We start from the raw sequence: 18,602 nt of genomic DNA, 5'->3' as shown, positions 1-18,602 counted from the left end.
GCTCTGTTTGTTTAAACCCCTATTTTAAAACAAAGTAACATCTAGTGAAGAAGAGTAGGAATAATAGTCACATAAATGATCTGTTACTCTGTATGTTCAATGCTGTAGTCGTGAATGCAGTTTCACGTTTTCTAGGGGTTTTATGGTAACTGAAAGGAAGTAAACAGACAGCTCGTTGTTCAATGCTTGCAGAAATATGAAAAAAAAAATCGATTCTTAATTTATGAGATTCGATATTGAATCTACCGTATTTTTAAAACGATTAATCGAATAAATTATTTTTGCCCAGCCCTAGTCGTGAATGACGTTTCCCGTTTTCTAAGGGTTTCACGGTAATTGAAGCCGGAAGTAAACAGACAGTTCGTTGTTCAATGCTTGCAGAAATATGAAAGAAAAAAAATCGATTCTTGGCTTTTGAGAATCGACCGTATCAAAAAACGATTAATCGAAAAATAGTTGTTTTGCCCAGCCGTGAATGTAGTTTCGCATTTTCTAGGGTTTGTACGGTAATTGAAGCTGAAGCCGGAAGTAAACAGACAGCTCGTCGTGAGCTCCTCGAGCTAAACACCTAATTCAGTGAGACAGTTATCGTCCTTTAAGGTTTCTATGAGTGCGCGCGAATGATTTTCGAAGAGAATATGTCGAGCACGAGCAGTGTTTTATTCAAGAGCAGACTGAAGTCTGTGATCGAGAGCGCTGTGTCAGAGATCATCCGACTGCATGAAGATGAAGTGATGCTGATGAGACTGGAGATCACACAGAGAGATGCTCAGATCACACGCAGAAACGATGAGATCACTCAGAAAGATACTGAGATCATACAGAGAGACACTGAGATCAGTCTGAGAGATGATGAGATCAGACTGAGAGATGCTGAGATCGAGATACTGAAACAGAAACTGGTGGAGACGACACTTCACAGACGATTTACTGCTCCGACATCAGGTACTCGATATTCATCAACTCACCTGCAATGTGATGATGATGATGATGATGATGGTGATGATGATGATGATGATGATGATGATGATGATGGTGATGATCATGTCAAGTATCTGTGAAGGTCTAGACGCAGTCATCATTCCAGGACATGAAGTTTTGCTATCATCCATTTTCACTAGTTAAAATGAGAATTCTTGATATCATGTACTAATGTCTTTCAGGAAACAAGAAGTTAGTTCACAAAGAAACAATGCACAATACTTCTACAACATTTATTTATCTTAGTTCATGTCAAATGCAGCATTTACTTTAACCTTTTTCAAATTAAAAGTGACACCTATTAATGTGCAATGAATTAACACGAACTATTGTATTGCTATGAGCACATTGTAAAATACTGTTCACCGTTAGTTGGTGTTATGATGACAAATACAGCGTTATTATTTCTTACTATTGCAAACCATCATTTTTTATATAAATAATTGTGGGCTTACTATTGCAAAAGTCTGTTGTTGATATCAGCAACTTAATTACGGTAAGTACACAGGTTTCTTTATCAATAATTTAGGTTTGACTAGTGACATTGGTCATTTATGATATCTTTAATGTGATTGGTGCTAGTTTAGAAAGCCATTTTAAACACTCCAATCAGTTTTTAAGTTTTGGCTTATTTAAGGTTGACGCTTTTACTATTTTTGACGTTAAAAAAATCTTCTGGAGAGTAGTTTGCCATACTAAACCCGTCTAAGTGAAAGCAATCCTGATAGAAAGACGTATGAAATGTGTTTTAAAGGGTAACTCCGACGGAAATCGTTGGAAGCTTTCTGACTCCTCCTTAGATTGCAATGGAACCAGACGCATGAGCTGTGCACACATCGCATCGAGCGGCCTCAACGCATGAGTTTTCTGACCACACGGACCAAATGCGTCGAGCGATGCTGACACCGGATGCACTGACGTGTGGCTCGTGCGTTTGGTTGCATTGCAATCTCACTGACGTGTGGCCCTTGGGAACACGCGCTGGAAAGAAGATTTTGAATATAGTCGTTTTTGGAGAAGAATGGAGGTCATACAGATGTAACAGTTTTTTTTCGAATGCTAACAAGCATTGTTCAATACTGAAGCCACATTTTTAAAAACATTCAGCAAAACAGAAGTCTGTCCAGTCCAAACTGTGAATCATATTTCTTTGCTTTCAGACAGAATGCATTTAGTGACCACAAACACTTTTGTCATTCATACTCTACAACCTGAAAAACACTATGAATATCTTTCTGCTTTCAAAATGCATTTCTGCAGTAATTCTTTTTAATATATATTTTTTATTATATATTATATAGGGAGGATTAGAACCCTCACAGTAATTTACAATGAATGAAAAACTATGTTGTTGTGTTGAATGTTTTGTTTTTTAACAGTAAATATCATTTCAGCCCTGAAATTTCAGGATTTCATATTTTTTCACCTTTTGACTGTAATTGCAATTTCTTTATAAAATACTGATTCATTCAAACTACAAAAATAAAAGTGAATAATTTCTGTAAAGCTTCTGTTGTTAGTGTTTTTTAGGTCAGCGAGTTACGGATGAAATGTGTGTTTTCCGAGTGTTATGTTGCGACAAGCTTATATTGAGACGTATATGAAGTGTTTTGTTGGTCTGAGTGAGTTTCGGAGGTGAGATGAACTGTCATGTTGGTAATGAAGACTGTGTGAAGATGTGGCTTCACGATTGAACGATGCTTGTTGACGACTTTAATGTCGAAGCGTCTGACATGTTTTCATCTGTGCTGTCTGCAGGCCACCTGGAGTTCAGTGAGTCTCATCTTCAACTTGAATTGAGTGATGAAAATCTTCAGCAGCACAGAGACACAGATGCTGAGGAGACGTCCTGTTCAGAATCACAAACACAGACTGAGTGTTCAGACAGACACGACCACGAGAACCACGAAAGTCTTGATGGACTACAGCTGGATGCAAAGACTGAGCAGAACTTTGAGTCTGAAATCAGACATCCGGACCGCCATCATCATCATCACACCGAACGTCGTGACGTCAGCGTGAGAGAAACACACGTGTGGTGTTCTGATGGAGGAAACACTGAAGAATCCACATCAGATCCGCACTGCTCATTCATTCCTGTGAAGGAAAACGAAATCTCATCCGTGACACAGACTGAAGCGCTTTGGGCCGACAGAACAGAACTTGACTTGGTTCACACACAGCAGCACAAAGACCTCGTGGAAAGCGTCTCGCTTCACAACCGCACCCACGCTGATGCGGTCACGTGCGCGTTCACCATCGGCACGGGTTGCAGGAGAGAGACGGTGCGAGAGAAATGGTTCATCTGCTCGTTCTGCGGCAAGAGTTTCGATCGCTTCAGTCACCTGCAGATGCATCAGCGCATTCACACCGGAGAGAAACCGTACAGCTGCGGAACCTGCGGCAAACACTTCTCTCAGCAGAGCAACCTGCGCACGCATCAGAAGATCCACCGTAGACCAGACCACATACACGCCAAACCATCCTGACCCGCAGATGTTCTTCATTCCTGTGCCTTCTCTTTAGACCGTTTCCACACATGAGCAACCTTCGGTGAATGTCTTTGATGCGTTTTAATGTTTATTAATGTATGTCAAAGATCAGTTGGAATAAACACGTTCAAACTCTTTTGAAAACTATGCATTGCCGTTAGAGCCCCAAAATGTAATAGTCACTTAAATCAAGTGCAATCGTATAAAAAATACAATGTTACTTTGTGAATACAAATAAACGTTAATACAACCAATGATATAATCACTCCACAGATTTATAGAAAATGACGGGTAAATCCTGTTCCTAAAGTCAGTGGGGTTTCGTTTCAGTAGTTAAATGCTTTACATCAATGTAATTGCTTTTCAAATCTTGCAAACATTGACCGTGGTGTCGTTCATCAATGGATTCCAACAAAATGACTGAAAGATTTTGAAAGAACAAAAATGTTCATTTCTGATGATTGACTGTAGAAACAGTGAGTTTAGTAACGGTAACAGTTCTTTTAATAGAAAAAATACCTTTTATATCCAAAAGCCGGTCACAATTTATACAAAGCTTTTATTCTCAATCATCAAAACTGTATTCATACAGCACTAAAGCAGGTAACAATGGAATAAAGTTTCAGTGTCACGTATCTGATTGTGTCTGTGAAAATAATCTGTAATCTCACATCTGACAGTGATGAAGCTTTACATACACGTGCTATTTCTATAATGCAATATCTGATTCGTCTACTCATACTATGCACTAAAAGTATGTACTGTTTTCGTAAGGGAAAAGTATTTACATTTTAGCGTATGTAAAACCCTATGCATGCTAGGGACATACTAACCGGAAGCAGACGTGGCCGTTGTTGCCTAGACAACATTGTGTTAACTACTCTTGCGGTGAGTTGTGGGTAATATCAGAAGTGTGCGTCGTCTGCACTTCGAATTTCAACCGGATGTAAAGGACCATCCGGGAATCTTTGGTATACTCTTTTCAACATATTAGGTTTTGAGACATACTAATTCTACTTCTGAATACTATTGAGGACGGATGCAGATGAGGAGTTTCTTAAATGATGTTCCTCATGTCTCTGACATATATTACCGCCTGTAAACTCACGTCATTGGTTGATACCGAAGTTATCAACGCTATTAAACAAACAGAGGAATGAAAGCACCACAGTCACCAACACATTACAATCTCACAGCAATTCACAAACATCTTCAGAGGCACCTAATTCATATCTTAGACGTTATACTGCGAGTACACCTTTTCTTTTAGAATTTATAGATTTATAGAGTGTATCAACTTCATCAAAAAAGTAAACACAACGATAAATCAAGTCTAGTTAGAATATTTCTTCAGTTTTATATATAGCATATCTTCTTATAACGATTGAGCTGAATTAATGAACATTTCATTTTAAGTATATGAGAAGTACATCAAGTTCAAATGAAAAGTTTGCTTAAAAAAAAATTTGTTTTATTTAAAAAAATAAGTTTTTTTATTGTACATTCCAATTAAAGGGGTCAAATGACATATATTATGGTTTGTTTTAGATGTAATTCAATGTGTATACACGATTTAAGGTTAAAAAAACGCTGTATTTTACGGATTATTTACAAAGCTCATCGCTCTGAAAAGCAAAGTGTGCTGTGATTGGCCAGTTAACCAGAGCGTAGTGATTGGTCAAATACTGCAAGCGTCTGACGGAAATGTAACGCCTCTGACCATATTTGGAACATCAGGTTCCTCTTCAATTGTCCTGACAGGTCGCCCACCTTACTTGCGTTTACATGTGGGCGGTCTTAGTCAAATCATACCACGAGCTGATGTAGATTTGTGGGGGTGTGGCTACATGAAGCGTTTCAGGCAGGTCTGGGTGAGCATTCGCTTTTAGATAGAACGCATCTTTTGTTTACAACCCTTTACATTTAGCTGTTTAACGTGTCTAATACATGCATGAGCAACTTATATCACAGACACAGAAAAACACGTCTTCGTGCCATATGACCCCTTTAAAAATCAATCAAACTGCAGTTGGTTTGTTTTGATTTAAGCCATAATATCTCAACTAAAGAATAAAAAAAGATTTTTGAATTTCATTCTCATCATACAAATGTGTAGAAAACAGTTGTGAATTGCTGTGAAATCAGGCCGAGGTCAGTGTTCACAATCTTCAGGAAATCATATCAACAACAGCAAGCTCACTTGCTGGGCTAGAAAACATTGTAACTAAAGTCTAAAAATGTCTTTCACACATGATTCAACTTGTTGTTTTGGCACTGTGTTGTGTAGAGAGGTAGACTGTGTCTAAACCAACAACATGTATCATCAACAGCAGATGTGCTGTAGTGTCAGAGATATTTCAGTCTTTATTGTTGTTGACACTGAATGAAGCTGATATATAATCCAGTTCACCGTCCCCTCACATCCCGTTTAACAACTCAACGCTCGACATCTTTTGAGTTGAAGGAAATCCTTCGTGTTCAGAACGAGGCTGAGGAAAGCCATCTCTTGTAAAGTGTTTCAGATGACTTCTCCTCGCGGCTGTAGGATGATGGCGTTTGGGTTTGCTTTCGGAGTGAGTCCGCCGTTGCTGCACTGAAAGTAGTTGCTCACAGCTTCAGATAAGCGATGAGAGTTCACAGCAGCGCTTCCCTCGTCCCCTTCAGGATTTCTGTCTCTCTCTTCGTCTTCCCGTCTGAGAATCTCTCTACGAGAACCACGAGTCCAGACGTCTGCAGCCGGACCGGAGCTCATGGATGGAGGAGGAGAACTCTGATCCCTGTGAAGTCCTGAATCCTGAAAGACAATAAAGGCATCACGTCATCTTGAGTTTGACCATTAAAGTGTGCTTTAACATCTCCTGATGTTAATATAAAAAATTTAAAATAAATTATATTTTTAAATGTTATAAATATACACGCTTATATATAAAAGTGCTGCACGATGCCATAGAAGAACTATTCTTGGTGCTTGGTCCTTCGAAGAACCTTTAATGTCCACAATCTTTCTGTTTCACGAAATGGGTAAAGGTTATAATGCCATAAAAAGAAAGACATTTTTATGCTTTTAACTGAATGGCATCACTTTTATTTCTATTGAGTGTATTATTTGAAACTGTCTATTTTAATGAATGGTCTCCAAACTGTTCACTTCTTTCTCAAATGTTCATTGAATGTGTGAAAAACATGTCAGAATTAGAGACATATTGAGCTGTTTGTGGTGTTGTGTCTTCAGTGTTCCTGCAGGGAGCGCTACTGCACACAACCGTAACAAATCAATGGTCATGTGACCCGTATGATATACTAACAACAACCTACACATGACGATGATAAGAAACATCATTTACTCATAAGAAATTCATTTAAAACAGACATCTTCATTAAAGTTTTCTGCTATATTTATCTGATTTACTTTTCAAATGTGACCGTCGCTCAGCTCCCGTGGCATCATGGGATAGATAAATGTCCATTCCATCCACACTCATGTATCTCAGCTGAAGTAGTGGACCATCGTCTACTGTTTTGTTGCATACTGAGGTTTCGGCACACTATTCATGACTCCTACTCCTATATAGTTTTCACCTACTATATAGTATGGAAGTATGTGATTTCGGGCGCAGCCTATGTCTGGCTACGTGGCTCACGAGTTAATTTTTCACCAGAATGAATCGATGAAGCATTTAATAGCGCTTTTCTATTTACAACTTTTTATATTCAAACCAGGGGTCTCCTCACCCACCAACCAGTGTGCATCATTACTGAAGACAGAAATTATTATCTGCTCATATCCACCTGTACCTTAATGTTCATAGTGTTAATGTTCATAGTATATAGTCATCTGTATATATTGTTCATAGTACATACCTACTGTCATATTATCATAGAACATTCCTACTGTAACTTTTTTTTCATAACTGTATAATACTTTCTCAATATTGTATTCTGTATTTATTTTAACTGTATATCCTGCACTTGCTAACTGCACTTCTGGTTAGACCTAAACTACATTTCATTACACTGTACTTGTATATGTGTAATGACAATAAAGTTGAATCTAATCTAATCTAATAATTCACAAGCTTCAGAAGAATGTTATATAAGTCAATAAAGACATGAGGTCACAGGCACACACACAGATGTGAGGAGCTTCTCACCAGAGACATGTTGCTGCTCTTCACGTATGACTCGACTCTCCGAATTCGTTCCTTTATATCTTCTTCATGATCTCTCTGTTTCTGACTGGTTCTGTCGGGCCGGTATGATGTGTAGATGGCAGGACGTCCGAGACTGTCAAACTCACCCTGTCGACCTCTAAGGTCATCCTGCACAGACAGTGAGACAAACAGACAGACAGTGAGACAGACAGACAGTGAGACAGACAGACATTGAGACAGACAGACAGTGAGACAGTGAGACAAACAGACAGTCAGACAGACAGACAGTGAGACAGACAGATAGTGAGACAAACAGACAGACAGTGAGACAGACAGACAGTGAGACAAACAGACAGACAGTGAGACAGACAGACAGTGACACAGACATACATTGAGACAGACAGAGAGGCAGACAGACAGACAGACAGATAGTGAGACAAACAGACAGACAGACAGTGAGACAGACAGACAGTGAGACAAACAGACAGTCAGACAGACAGATAGTGAGACAAACAGACAGACAGATAGTGAGACAAACAGACAGACAGTGAGACAGACAGACAGACAGTGAGACAGACAGACAGTGAGACAAACAGACAGACAGTGAGGCAGACAGACAGACAGACAAACAGACAGACAGTGAGGCAGACAGACAGACAGACAGTGAGACAGACAGACAGTGAGACAGACAGATAGTGAGACAAACAGACAGACAGTGAGACAAACAGACAGACAGTGAGACAGACAGACAGTGTGACAAACAGACAGACAGTGAGGCAGACAAACAGACAGACAGTGAGACAAACAGACAGACAGTGAGGCAGACAGACAGACAGACAGACAGACAGACAGTGAGACAGACAGACATTGAGACAGACAGTGAGGCAGACAGACAGACAGACAGACAGTGAGGCAGACAGACAGTGAGACAGACAGTGAGACAGACAGACAGACAGATATATAGGTGTTTTTATCTTATCACATCATCACAGACAGACAGACAGACAGACAGACAGTGAGACAGACAGACAGACAGACAGACAGTGAGACAGACAGACAGACAGACAGACAGTGAGACAGTGAGACAGACAGACAGACAGACAGTGAGACAGACAGACAGACAGACAGACAGACATTTTTATCTGATCACATCATCACAGACAGACAGACAGACAGACAGTGAGACAGACAGACAGACAGTGAGACAGACAGACAGGTGTTTTTATCTGATCACATCATCACAGACAGACAGACAGACAGACAGTGAGACAGACAGACAGGTGTTTTTATCTGATCACATCATCACAGACAGACAGACAGACAGACAGTGAGACAGACAGACAGACAGTGAGACAGACAGACAGACAGGTGTTTTTATCTGATCACATCATCACAGACAGACAGACAGACAGACAGACAGTGAGACAGACAGACAGACAGACAGACAGTGAGACAGACAGACAGACAGGTGTTTTTATCTGATCACATCATCACAGACAGTGAGACAGACAGACAGACAGACAGACAGTGAGACAGACAGTGAGACAGACAGACAGACAGGTGTTTTTATCTGATCACATCATCACAGACAGACAGTAACTGACCTCCACTGATAACACACTGTGTCTCATCAGTCCATCCATGTGGCTCAATGAACGCTCTTCAGCCTAAACATACAAGATCAATAACCAACACTCATTTAATAAAGAAACTGAGCCGTGTGTGTGTGTGTGTGCGTGAGTGTTTGTGTGTGTGTGCATGCATTTGTGTGTGCGTTTAGGTGTGTTTGTATGAGTGTGAATGAGTGTGTGTGTGTGTGTGTGTGTGGTCGGTGATGTACCGGTAGTCTGGGATCCGTGTTGATGGAGTTGAGTCTTCTCATGGACACCTGTCGCGAGAGGCTGATCATCTCTTCTCTGAGAAAAGAATGTAATGGTTTGTAACCCAGTGTAACTGTGAATCATGTTGTGTGACATCAAAGACGATGAACTCACGTCCGCACGCTCAGGGCTCTTTTCAGCTTTCTGTTCCTGTGTCTGAGATGACAGTTCATGTGAATGAAAAAGATGACCAGAGTAATAACAAGTAATCCAGCGGCAGATGCTCCTATGATGATCAGCAGTTTCTCAGGATCAGTCATGAGAGGACTGACGACTTCATCTGTGTGTTCAGGAAACAAATCAAACACAACAATGTCATGAATGTGAGAAGTGAAGTTCCAGTGAGAGCAAATGGAAAATTCAGTCTCAGATGTTTCTCCTGAGAGTCATAAATGTGTCAAATGTGTCTGTCATGAGAGTTTGAGAAGAGACGTCAACAATGTGTGCCATCAAACGTCAATATTAGTGAAGATCTCATTGTAAACTCAAACATTTCTCATCACATTTACCCAAATCATTTTTTGTTTCTGTTTTTACTTTTCTTGAGGGATTTTAGCAGAAACCTCTGAGAATAACCTGACTTAAATGAAACTGAGAACTGGAGTGTGTGTGTGTGTGTGTGTAACACATGTAGATGCGTGTAAAGCACACGTGTGTTTGTGTTCATGATTCATGTTTTGATGTTAATGTTGAACGCTTACCTTCAATATTCAGTTGAAATTCAGATTTAACGCTGCCCATGAGGTTTGCAGTCTGACACACGTACACGCCTTCATCTGTCACGTTCAGAGGTCGACTGAAGATGAGTTTATCACCCTGAACTAACACACCGGCCGGTAAATGTCCACCCATCCTAAATTACAAAGACAGAACAACATACATGTAGCAAGAGTCTGTCATACATGTTCAAGTTGTGTTTTCCTGATTCATGGAGTTATTTTCTGATTACAGTACACAGAGTTTCACACGTGTTTTCTGTAGAATTGTGACGTATTTCTGAGAATACGTGTTTGGAGGGAGAGGAAGTTAAGATGATGAGATCACATGTGTTTAATGATAATGCTCTTCATGGACATGCTATAAACACACTCACACGCGCACACGCGCACACACTCTCACAAACACACACTCACAGACACACACACACACACACACACACACACACACACACACACACACACACACACACACACACACACACACACACACACACACACACACACACACACTCTCACAAACACACACACACACACACACACAGACACACACACACACACACACACACACACACACACACACACACACACACACACACTCTCACAAACACACACTCACAGACACACACATAAACGCACTCACTCACACACGCACACACGCACACACGCACACACGCACACACGCACACACTCACACACTCACACACTCACAGACACACACACACACACGCACACACGCACACACTCACACACTCACAGACACACACACAAACGCACTCACACACACACACACACACACACAGACACACACACACACACACACACACGCACGCACGCACGCACGCACACACACATGCACTCACACACACACACACACACGCACTCACAGACACACACACACACGCACTCACAGACACACACACACACACACACACACACACACACACACACACGCACACACGCACACACGCACTCACACACACACACGCACACACACACACACTCACACACTCACACACTCACAGACACACACACACACACACACACACACACACACACACACACACACACACTTAAACACACAAGCACACACAAGCACACACTTACACACACACACAAGCACACACACACGGACATCAAACGGCACATGGAAGCCTCTCAGGTTTCTGACTTTAACTCTCTTTGTCTCTGTAATTATAATGTGACTGTTGCATGATTCATGTAAAACACACAACAGCATTCATTAGCTGTGCACCTTCACATCACAATTTACACAAACTCTAAAACACAACACATCGCACAAGACAAATCCACCAAACTGTCTCATCTCTGTATTTTATTATGTGGTTGCTAAGGTATCCTCTCAAGTCTCAATGTCTGCAAAGTGAACGAATGATGTTTTTCACTTGTAGCACAACCTGCAGGATGAGATTCATCACTGTTTCTGTCTCATTGTTTACAGTTTTAATAGTGATGCTTGAGTTCAGAGCAGCGTCTTTCATCTGATGTCAGGTGTGTATGTGTGTGCGTGTTAAAACAATGATTAGAGGACAGAAGGGTTATTTAAGGCTTATGAAGCGTCTGGATTCACTGCCGCGCCCTCATCACATCAGCATCCTGCTCTTTTCTCTCTTTTCATTTCTGCTTTTCTTTTGGGAGAAAGCGCTCGTGCAGACTCGATACTCTCAGGTTGTAACGGAACACCGCCTCTTTTCTTTTCTCCTGAAAGGAGCGAGTGAATATGCATTACTGCCGCAGTTCAAAAACGCTTTGTGTTGAAGTTAAACTAGAGAAAAGAAACAGGGCTTGGATGAAACGTGACGTTGAGTTGTGAAGATGTGAGATCTGACTGTGTCATTAGATCCTTACTCAGTGTGGATAACACATGCTAGACAACGAATCCAGTGTCTGATGCGTACGGCACACACAGAGAATCACAAGCGCCAATCGAAAACTTCTTGTCACTCCTGCAAGTTTACACATGAGACAGAGAAATCACACTTTAATATCTCAGTTATGTCTCCAATGACATTAAAGTGAGAGCAAATGTCTCGGATATTTCTCCTGAGAAAAAGAGTCATAAATGTTTAAAGCGTTTGAGAAGAGACGTCAACAATGTGTCAAACTGAGCTCAGATTCGTCTGCCATCAAAAGTCAATATTAGTGAAGATCTCACTATCAACTCAAACATTTCTCATCACATCCAGATGATTTCACCTGGACAATCTACATTCATTCACACCTCCAGACTCTTCGTGTGTTTCAACAATTACACTCATTTTATTTCTCTTATAAGAAATAAATGAATGAATGAATGATTCATTATTAAAACAATCAATGATAATCTTCATTAAAAAAATATATTTTGCCTTGTTGTGCAGCACTGTTGAGCTTGTGCAGAGGCTGCAGTTTTTGCCAGAGGGGAACTGGAATCCCCTGGTTAGTCCTGGTTTCCCTCTGAGGTTTTATTTCTCCTCCAATGGAGTTTTGGGTTCCTCGCCACCGTTTGCAAATTGTTTTATACTGTTTGCCTGGCCGTAAACCTTATCTTGCAATATACATCATTTATAATGTTCACACACGTTTCCACAGACCGTCTCCAAGCATCCCGTACAAAAAGTATGTGATGGTATTTGAATGAGATTTTGACACCATGTCAGATTAAAGGTCTTTTCACATACAGTCCAATTTTTTCGTATGTGTTTGTTGTATTTGGCGCTGGTTTGTAAGGTGTCTCTGAATTGTCAAAATGCTCGCTACGGATGCGAAAAACGCAGAAAATCGAACCCAGTCCGAATTTTTTATGACACACGTAAATATCGGAGGCAGTATGTAAATGTGATTGACACAACGTGAAGTCGTATTTATTTTTTAACGTGCGCAAATTTCAGACACAAATGTGTTGCTTTAAATGTGACTCAGGCGATGATTTGTGATCATGTTCTGATGTTAGTTTGGTGGGAAACGTGGACCCTCAGTAATGCTTGTCAAGGTTTTGTTTTGAAGGGATAGTTCAACCGAAAACAAACATTCTGTCATGAATTAGTCAAGTTGTTCCAAATGTGTATAAATGTCTTTGTTTTGAGCCCAAAATCTGTTTGGTTATAGCATTCGTCCAAATATCTTTCTCTGTGTTCTTCAAAACTAAGACACTAAGACAGATTTGGAACAACTTGAGAGTGATAATGATCAAATTCATGATATTTTGTCTTGGTGAGCTGATGATGATGTTATACCTGCTCCAGGTGATGTTGTGAGGTTGTGGGTTTCCTTTAACAGCGCATCTGAGTTCTGCTTCCGTTTGTCCAGATCTCCAGGAACCAAAAGCTTCGATCACTGCATCTGGTGGATCTACAGCAAATGCAACACATCAACATTTCATCAGCTCATTTCTGTGTGTTAAACACCTCACGTGCGCTGAAGATGTTTCCCTGTGAACTCACAGTGCACGACGACGTTGTTCCGGAGTCTCTGGGGTCCGTCTAGAGCCGGATGCCACACTAGACAGTCCAGACGACGGCCGTTCATGCTGCGTAATGGGTGAAGAGAGAACTGTGCTGTCACCAAGCCGCCCTCTCCGGTTCGGTTCTGAGACTGTCCGGGAATGTCCGTGTCCCAGGAGAGACGAGGAGGAGGAAGGCCGACAGAACGACAGGAGGCGGCCGAGCCAAACGTCTGACCTTCCTGCAGGATGACCGGCTCCAGAGCGGAGATGGGCAGAACTACCAGAGTGAAGCAAAACAACAGTACAGTCATATTAATATAACACACTTGTTGATTTATAAGGAAGAGAAATGGAGAATTATGATCGTACTCCAGACGGTCAGACTGATTTGGCTTTCAAAGTTTCCAGAGGGGAATGTGGTGATGTGGCAGGTGTATACGGCCTGATCCGTTTTCATTGTGTTCAGAATCAACAGCGTCGAGTCCACAGTCGGTTCAGGACTCTCAAACTGAACACGGCTCACAAAATCAGGTGACGCTGAAATGAACAAACACACACAGTTTCAGGAAGAAGATGTTTAGAGTTCTGACCCGAGTCTCATCTCATAATGTCAGACAATATCACATCTCTCATAAATAACCATCACAGTGTAAAACTTTGCCATCATTACTGTCGATTTAATTTACAATTTTGTTTTGAACATAAACGTACCTAGTACTCAGAAAACAAGACTTAAAATGTTTGGCAGTGTTGGGCAAGTTACTCTGAAAAAGTAATGAATTACTAGTTACTAATGACGTATTCAATAGTGTCATTACATTACTGTACAAATGACTCTCTCCAAAACGTATTGAACGACTTATTACTCAATACTTTCTTTATCCTACATCAACCTTGATAAGTCCAGTGATTCAATGATAGACATGAAACGGCTCTTTACATTCATTCACATAAATCATAAACAACTATATTTTTAACATTATCTGACTAAAGTAATATATATGTGCATGCATTTTAAAGATAAATGTCATTTCCACTATTGTATATTACACAGTATTTAGTTCGATTACATTAAATTACAGGAAAAATAAGAGTAATCCCTTACTTTACTTTTCAAGGTAAAGTAATGAAATTACAGTAACTAATGACTTGCTTGATTTTATTTGACCATTTTGTTTAAAATACGTTACATCTTTGCATCATACATTAAAAGAAACAAAACAAAGTCAGGATAACACAGGGCTTATTTCCATTGAGGTCCTTCCACTTACTATCTATACTCCCAACACTGATCTTTGGTCACTTTTATTGTTATGTGAATGTGTCTTAAATTGAGACGTTTCAAATGGTTTTACTAGAAAACAAGACAAACGCTTGGGAAGAATGTCATTTTTTCTACTACACGTTGCAGTAACGAGACTCTTTCTCATTTTGTGTTTGTGTAATTTTGATTAAAGTAAAGTTGAACTCAAATTGAAATCAGTACAGATAGAAAAATACTATTAAGCAGTAATTAAATCTAAAGTAAGTTACTGGCAAACCTGCGGCAAAACTACAGCAGTACACTCGGACTCTTTGGGAAAATCAAACATGGTTTTACTGTAGTAAAAGCGTAGTAGCCATGTGTTATTGGTTTTTCAGATTGATCCGCATTTTAAGCACAATTGTACTATAAATATCATGACTAAAATACACAGTAAAAAACTCTTACTTTACAGAAATTTATGTATTTTTTAAACGCAGAAAAAGACCGCAAATTTATGAGAAAACAGTGAGAAAAATGACATTTTGACCGATCATTTACAGTTTATTTCTGGCACACTTTATTTTTGAAATACGGTCAGAAACTGTAAAAATTCAGAATAAGACAGCAACTTTACAAGAAAAATTGAGAAAACTGTTTAATATAAATCCTTAAAACCTATAATGGTTTCCCTATTTTTTACAGTGCATGGTTACTGTAGTAAAACACTTTTGTAAGTGTTGGCTCTAGCGATCCAGAAGTTGAGGTTTCGGCCATAAAATAGAGAAAAGATAAAGATCTGCAATTCCTTGTGAAAACATTTCATAAACATGTTGAAACTGAACTTTGAAAGTATTGTAAGTTCCCTTTGTTTGGTGAAATCACTGCAGTTGACCCAACAGATCAAAATACAGATATCGGTCCCAGATAAACAACATTACTGTGATATTTCACATTTACTGAAGCGTGGCGATGATGTTTGACTTCAGTGAACGCCGCTCTACTGATTTTGACAAACCATCATAATCCCTTCATTGGTCCCTGAACTCTCTGTAAGTCGCTTTGGAGATGTGTCTGCTAAATGAATAAATGTCTAAATGTCATCATGACAGTGAGAACATCAAAACATTCCCTTTAATATCTCTCTCTCCCTCTCTTTTATTTCTCCTAGACATCATGAGATTATATAGAAATGTTTGCTATTTCATTTTAGTCAAGTCAAGTCAAGTCAGCTTTATTTATATAGCGCTTTTTACAATTTTCATTGTTACAAAGCAGCTGTACAAGAAAAAAAATGACTAAGTAAAACATAAAAGGTTATGGAATTCAAAACACAGGTCAAATATCAGACACACAATAAATTCCTATATGCAGTGTTAATTAAATAAGACTACCACTACTTTTAGAAAAAGAGTCTTTGAGATCTGCGATGAAAAATCAATATTACTGCACACACACACACACCTTTGGGTCCCTCAGTGAAGTGTCCGATGATGATTTGTTCTCTCTCTCCTTCAGGTTTCTGTCTGGACCAGGTGACCTGCACCACCCGCTCGTCCTCCTGTACGATGAAGCGACACGGCAGTCGAGTCCGTGTGTTGATATATGATCGCAGGGACATAGACGGAGACGGCTCGATGAAATCACCATCTACATACACTGACGACACACACACACACACAGAGTGAACATCTAACAATGACTGTATTTACCGCGGTGAGAGTCGAGGTCAACCGGAGTAAATGTGTGTGAGAGATGTTCAGTTAATAATAAACTGACACTGACCCAAACCACATACATTCACTTTCTCACGTTCTGTGCTCGACATCACATGAAAAGTGTTTACTTCATTTCAACCTTGTGATATACTGCTCAGAAATAGTCTTGAATGACACTTAAGTATGCTTGACTTCTGTCTATACTTGTACTCAATCTTTTGATTAATCTTGAGATAGTGTTTAATTAGTACACTACTAGTTCATCAATATGAGTATACTTATTAGATACAAGTAAACCATGTGTGACCTTTATAGAAGTATCCTTAACCAGATCAGACTTATACAAAGTTACGATAGCAAGAGTCACCTGTCAATCAAACTTATTCTCATTCAGAGTTTGCTCTGGTGTTCCACACTTGTTTAAGCGTTTAATAGTCTGTTTACGTATTCAGAGACGTGTTATTAATTGTACGCATTGTTTGGAAGTGAAAAAGCAATTCTTGGGAGAAGTTCTCAACGCCCTCGACTTCCTGCCGTCACGAGACCAGAATGAGACAGAAAGAAGAAATCAGTGAGACATTCGCGGAGAATGTCACCCGGCAGATCTGGTTATTGTTCCTGTTCACCTTGCAGACGCAGAACACAAACACACCTGACACGCCACATTGAACACAATACACACCTCATCACTAAACACACACACACATATTTCCAGGGTAATGGTTTCACTGAGCACACGACAATCTGTAGCTGAACAATCACATATAAACACTGAAGAGATTTCACTATATAATATACAAACTAACACAAATCTCTTTGTAAAGCGAGAACTGTATGTGAGAGAGAGAGAGAGAGACTTACGCATTGCTCTGCAGAATATGAAAGTGATACAGGTGAGGAGTTTGGTCATGTTGTAGTTTGATTCAGAGGTCAGTTCTCAATCGCCGTGTTGTTTCTCATGACATCTCTGATGGTCTGTTCTTCTCCTGCGCTGATATAATCCAGATTACTTCATTTTGATCTTCTCATCATCCGCCGCTCGTGTAAAGTCCACAACATTCTCAAAAAACAGTAAAGCTGCAGGTGGCTCTCATGAAGCTCGATATACCGATTCTGTGCGAAGACTCAAAAACTCTTTTAGTTGATTTTCCTTCTGTGCAGGAGAGACACGTTCAACTCTCTCTCTCTCTCTCTCTCTCTCTCTCTCTCTGTGTGTGTAAATCTGTTATCTCAGGTGAGCCACACACACACACACACACCTATGCACCCATGTGTGCTCCACCCACCACACACATACTGACCTTTGGTTTGAACACACACAAACACACAAACACACACTCTCGCTCAGATTCTTTAGGTGTTTGTGTGACTGTTCAGCAGAAACTTGAAGAATTTGCATCTGAACTGGTTTGTCCTGTTCACACCTCGACTCAACACACAAACACTAATGTCACATCCGCTTCAATATTCACAAAACTTTTCAGTGAGAGAGTTATTAAATATGACTAAAAACGCTCAATATGACTTCAGTGACAGCTCAGGTAAACACTACACCGGCACATTGTGTGTTAGTTTTAGTTTCAGCATCAAATACTCTTGTGAACTCTTATATCTTTACATGAATTCAACTGGCAGACGCTTTGAAATATTCTAGATCGTTTACTTTGTGCAATCACATCGAACCCATGACCTTGGCATTGCGGTATATGCTGTAACCACTGAGCAATAGGAAAGCTATAGATTTCAGGATATTACGTTAGAAATAGTAAATGGTTTAAAACGAGTTTGTACTTCACTTCCGTCTGAAAAAATTAAACTTCTAATAGATGAACAAATAAACAACAGAAGAAACGAGAAATAAGAATTTGAAAACAATAAACAAAATGGCGAGAAATAAAGATTTTCAAATATACTACATTCTTTTTTGCCTGTTAAGTTTATATTAATTCCACTTGAGTTTTGTTTAAGAGCCACAT

The 18,602-nt window shown here is 39.9% G+C and overlaps 2 protein-coding genes across 2 annotated transcripts; one reads left to right on the top strand and one right to left on the bottom strand.

Annotated features, from left to right (window-relative positions):
* The first annotated feature begins 303 nt into the window (after nt 1-303).
* Nucleotides 304-4,107, top strand: LOC306891390 (uncharacterized protein). The gene is made up of 2 exons (XM_079451608.1): nt 304-945; nt 2,740-4,107. Exons 1-2 carry the CDS (start codon nt 621-623, stop codon nt 3,468-3,470), a joined length of 1,056 nt encoding a protein of 351 aa, XP_079307734.1. The 5' UTR covers nt 304-620; the 3' UTR covers nt 3,471-4,107.
* nectin4b (nectin cell adhesion molecule 4b) lies at nt 3,547-17,993 on the bottom strand. Its single transcript, XM_079451607.1, has 11 exons — nt 17,488-17,993; nt 16,373-16,567; nt 14,035-14,202; nt 13,664-13,942; nt 13,457-13,571; nt 10,206-10,357; nt 9,619-9,784; nt 9,465-9,540; nt 9,229-9,291; nt 7,625-7,792; nt 3,547-6,267 (listed from the first exon to the last, which is right to left on the bottom strand). Exons 1-11 carry the CDS (start codon nt 17,534-17,536, stop codon nt 5,992-5,994), a joined length of 1,707 nt encoding a protein of 568 aa, XP_079307733.1. The 5' UTR covers nt 17,537-17,993; the 3' UTR covers nt 3,547-5,991.
* Between the last annotated feature and the right edge of the window lie 609 nt (nt 17,994-18,602).

The sequence above is a fragment of the Barbatula barbatula genome (assembly GCF_947034865.1).
Source record: "Barbatula barbatula genome assembly, chromosome: 3".
In the NCBI taxonomy this organism is placed as follows: Eukaryota; Metazoa; Chordata; class Actinopteri; order Cypriniformes; family Nemacheilidae; genus Barbatula; species Barbatula barbatula.
This window is presented reverse-complemented; position numbering and strand designations above follow the sequence as displayed.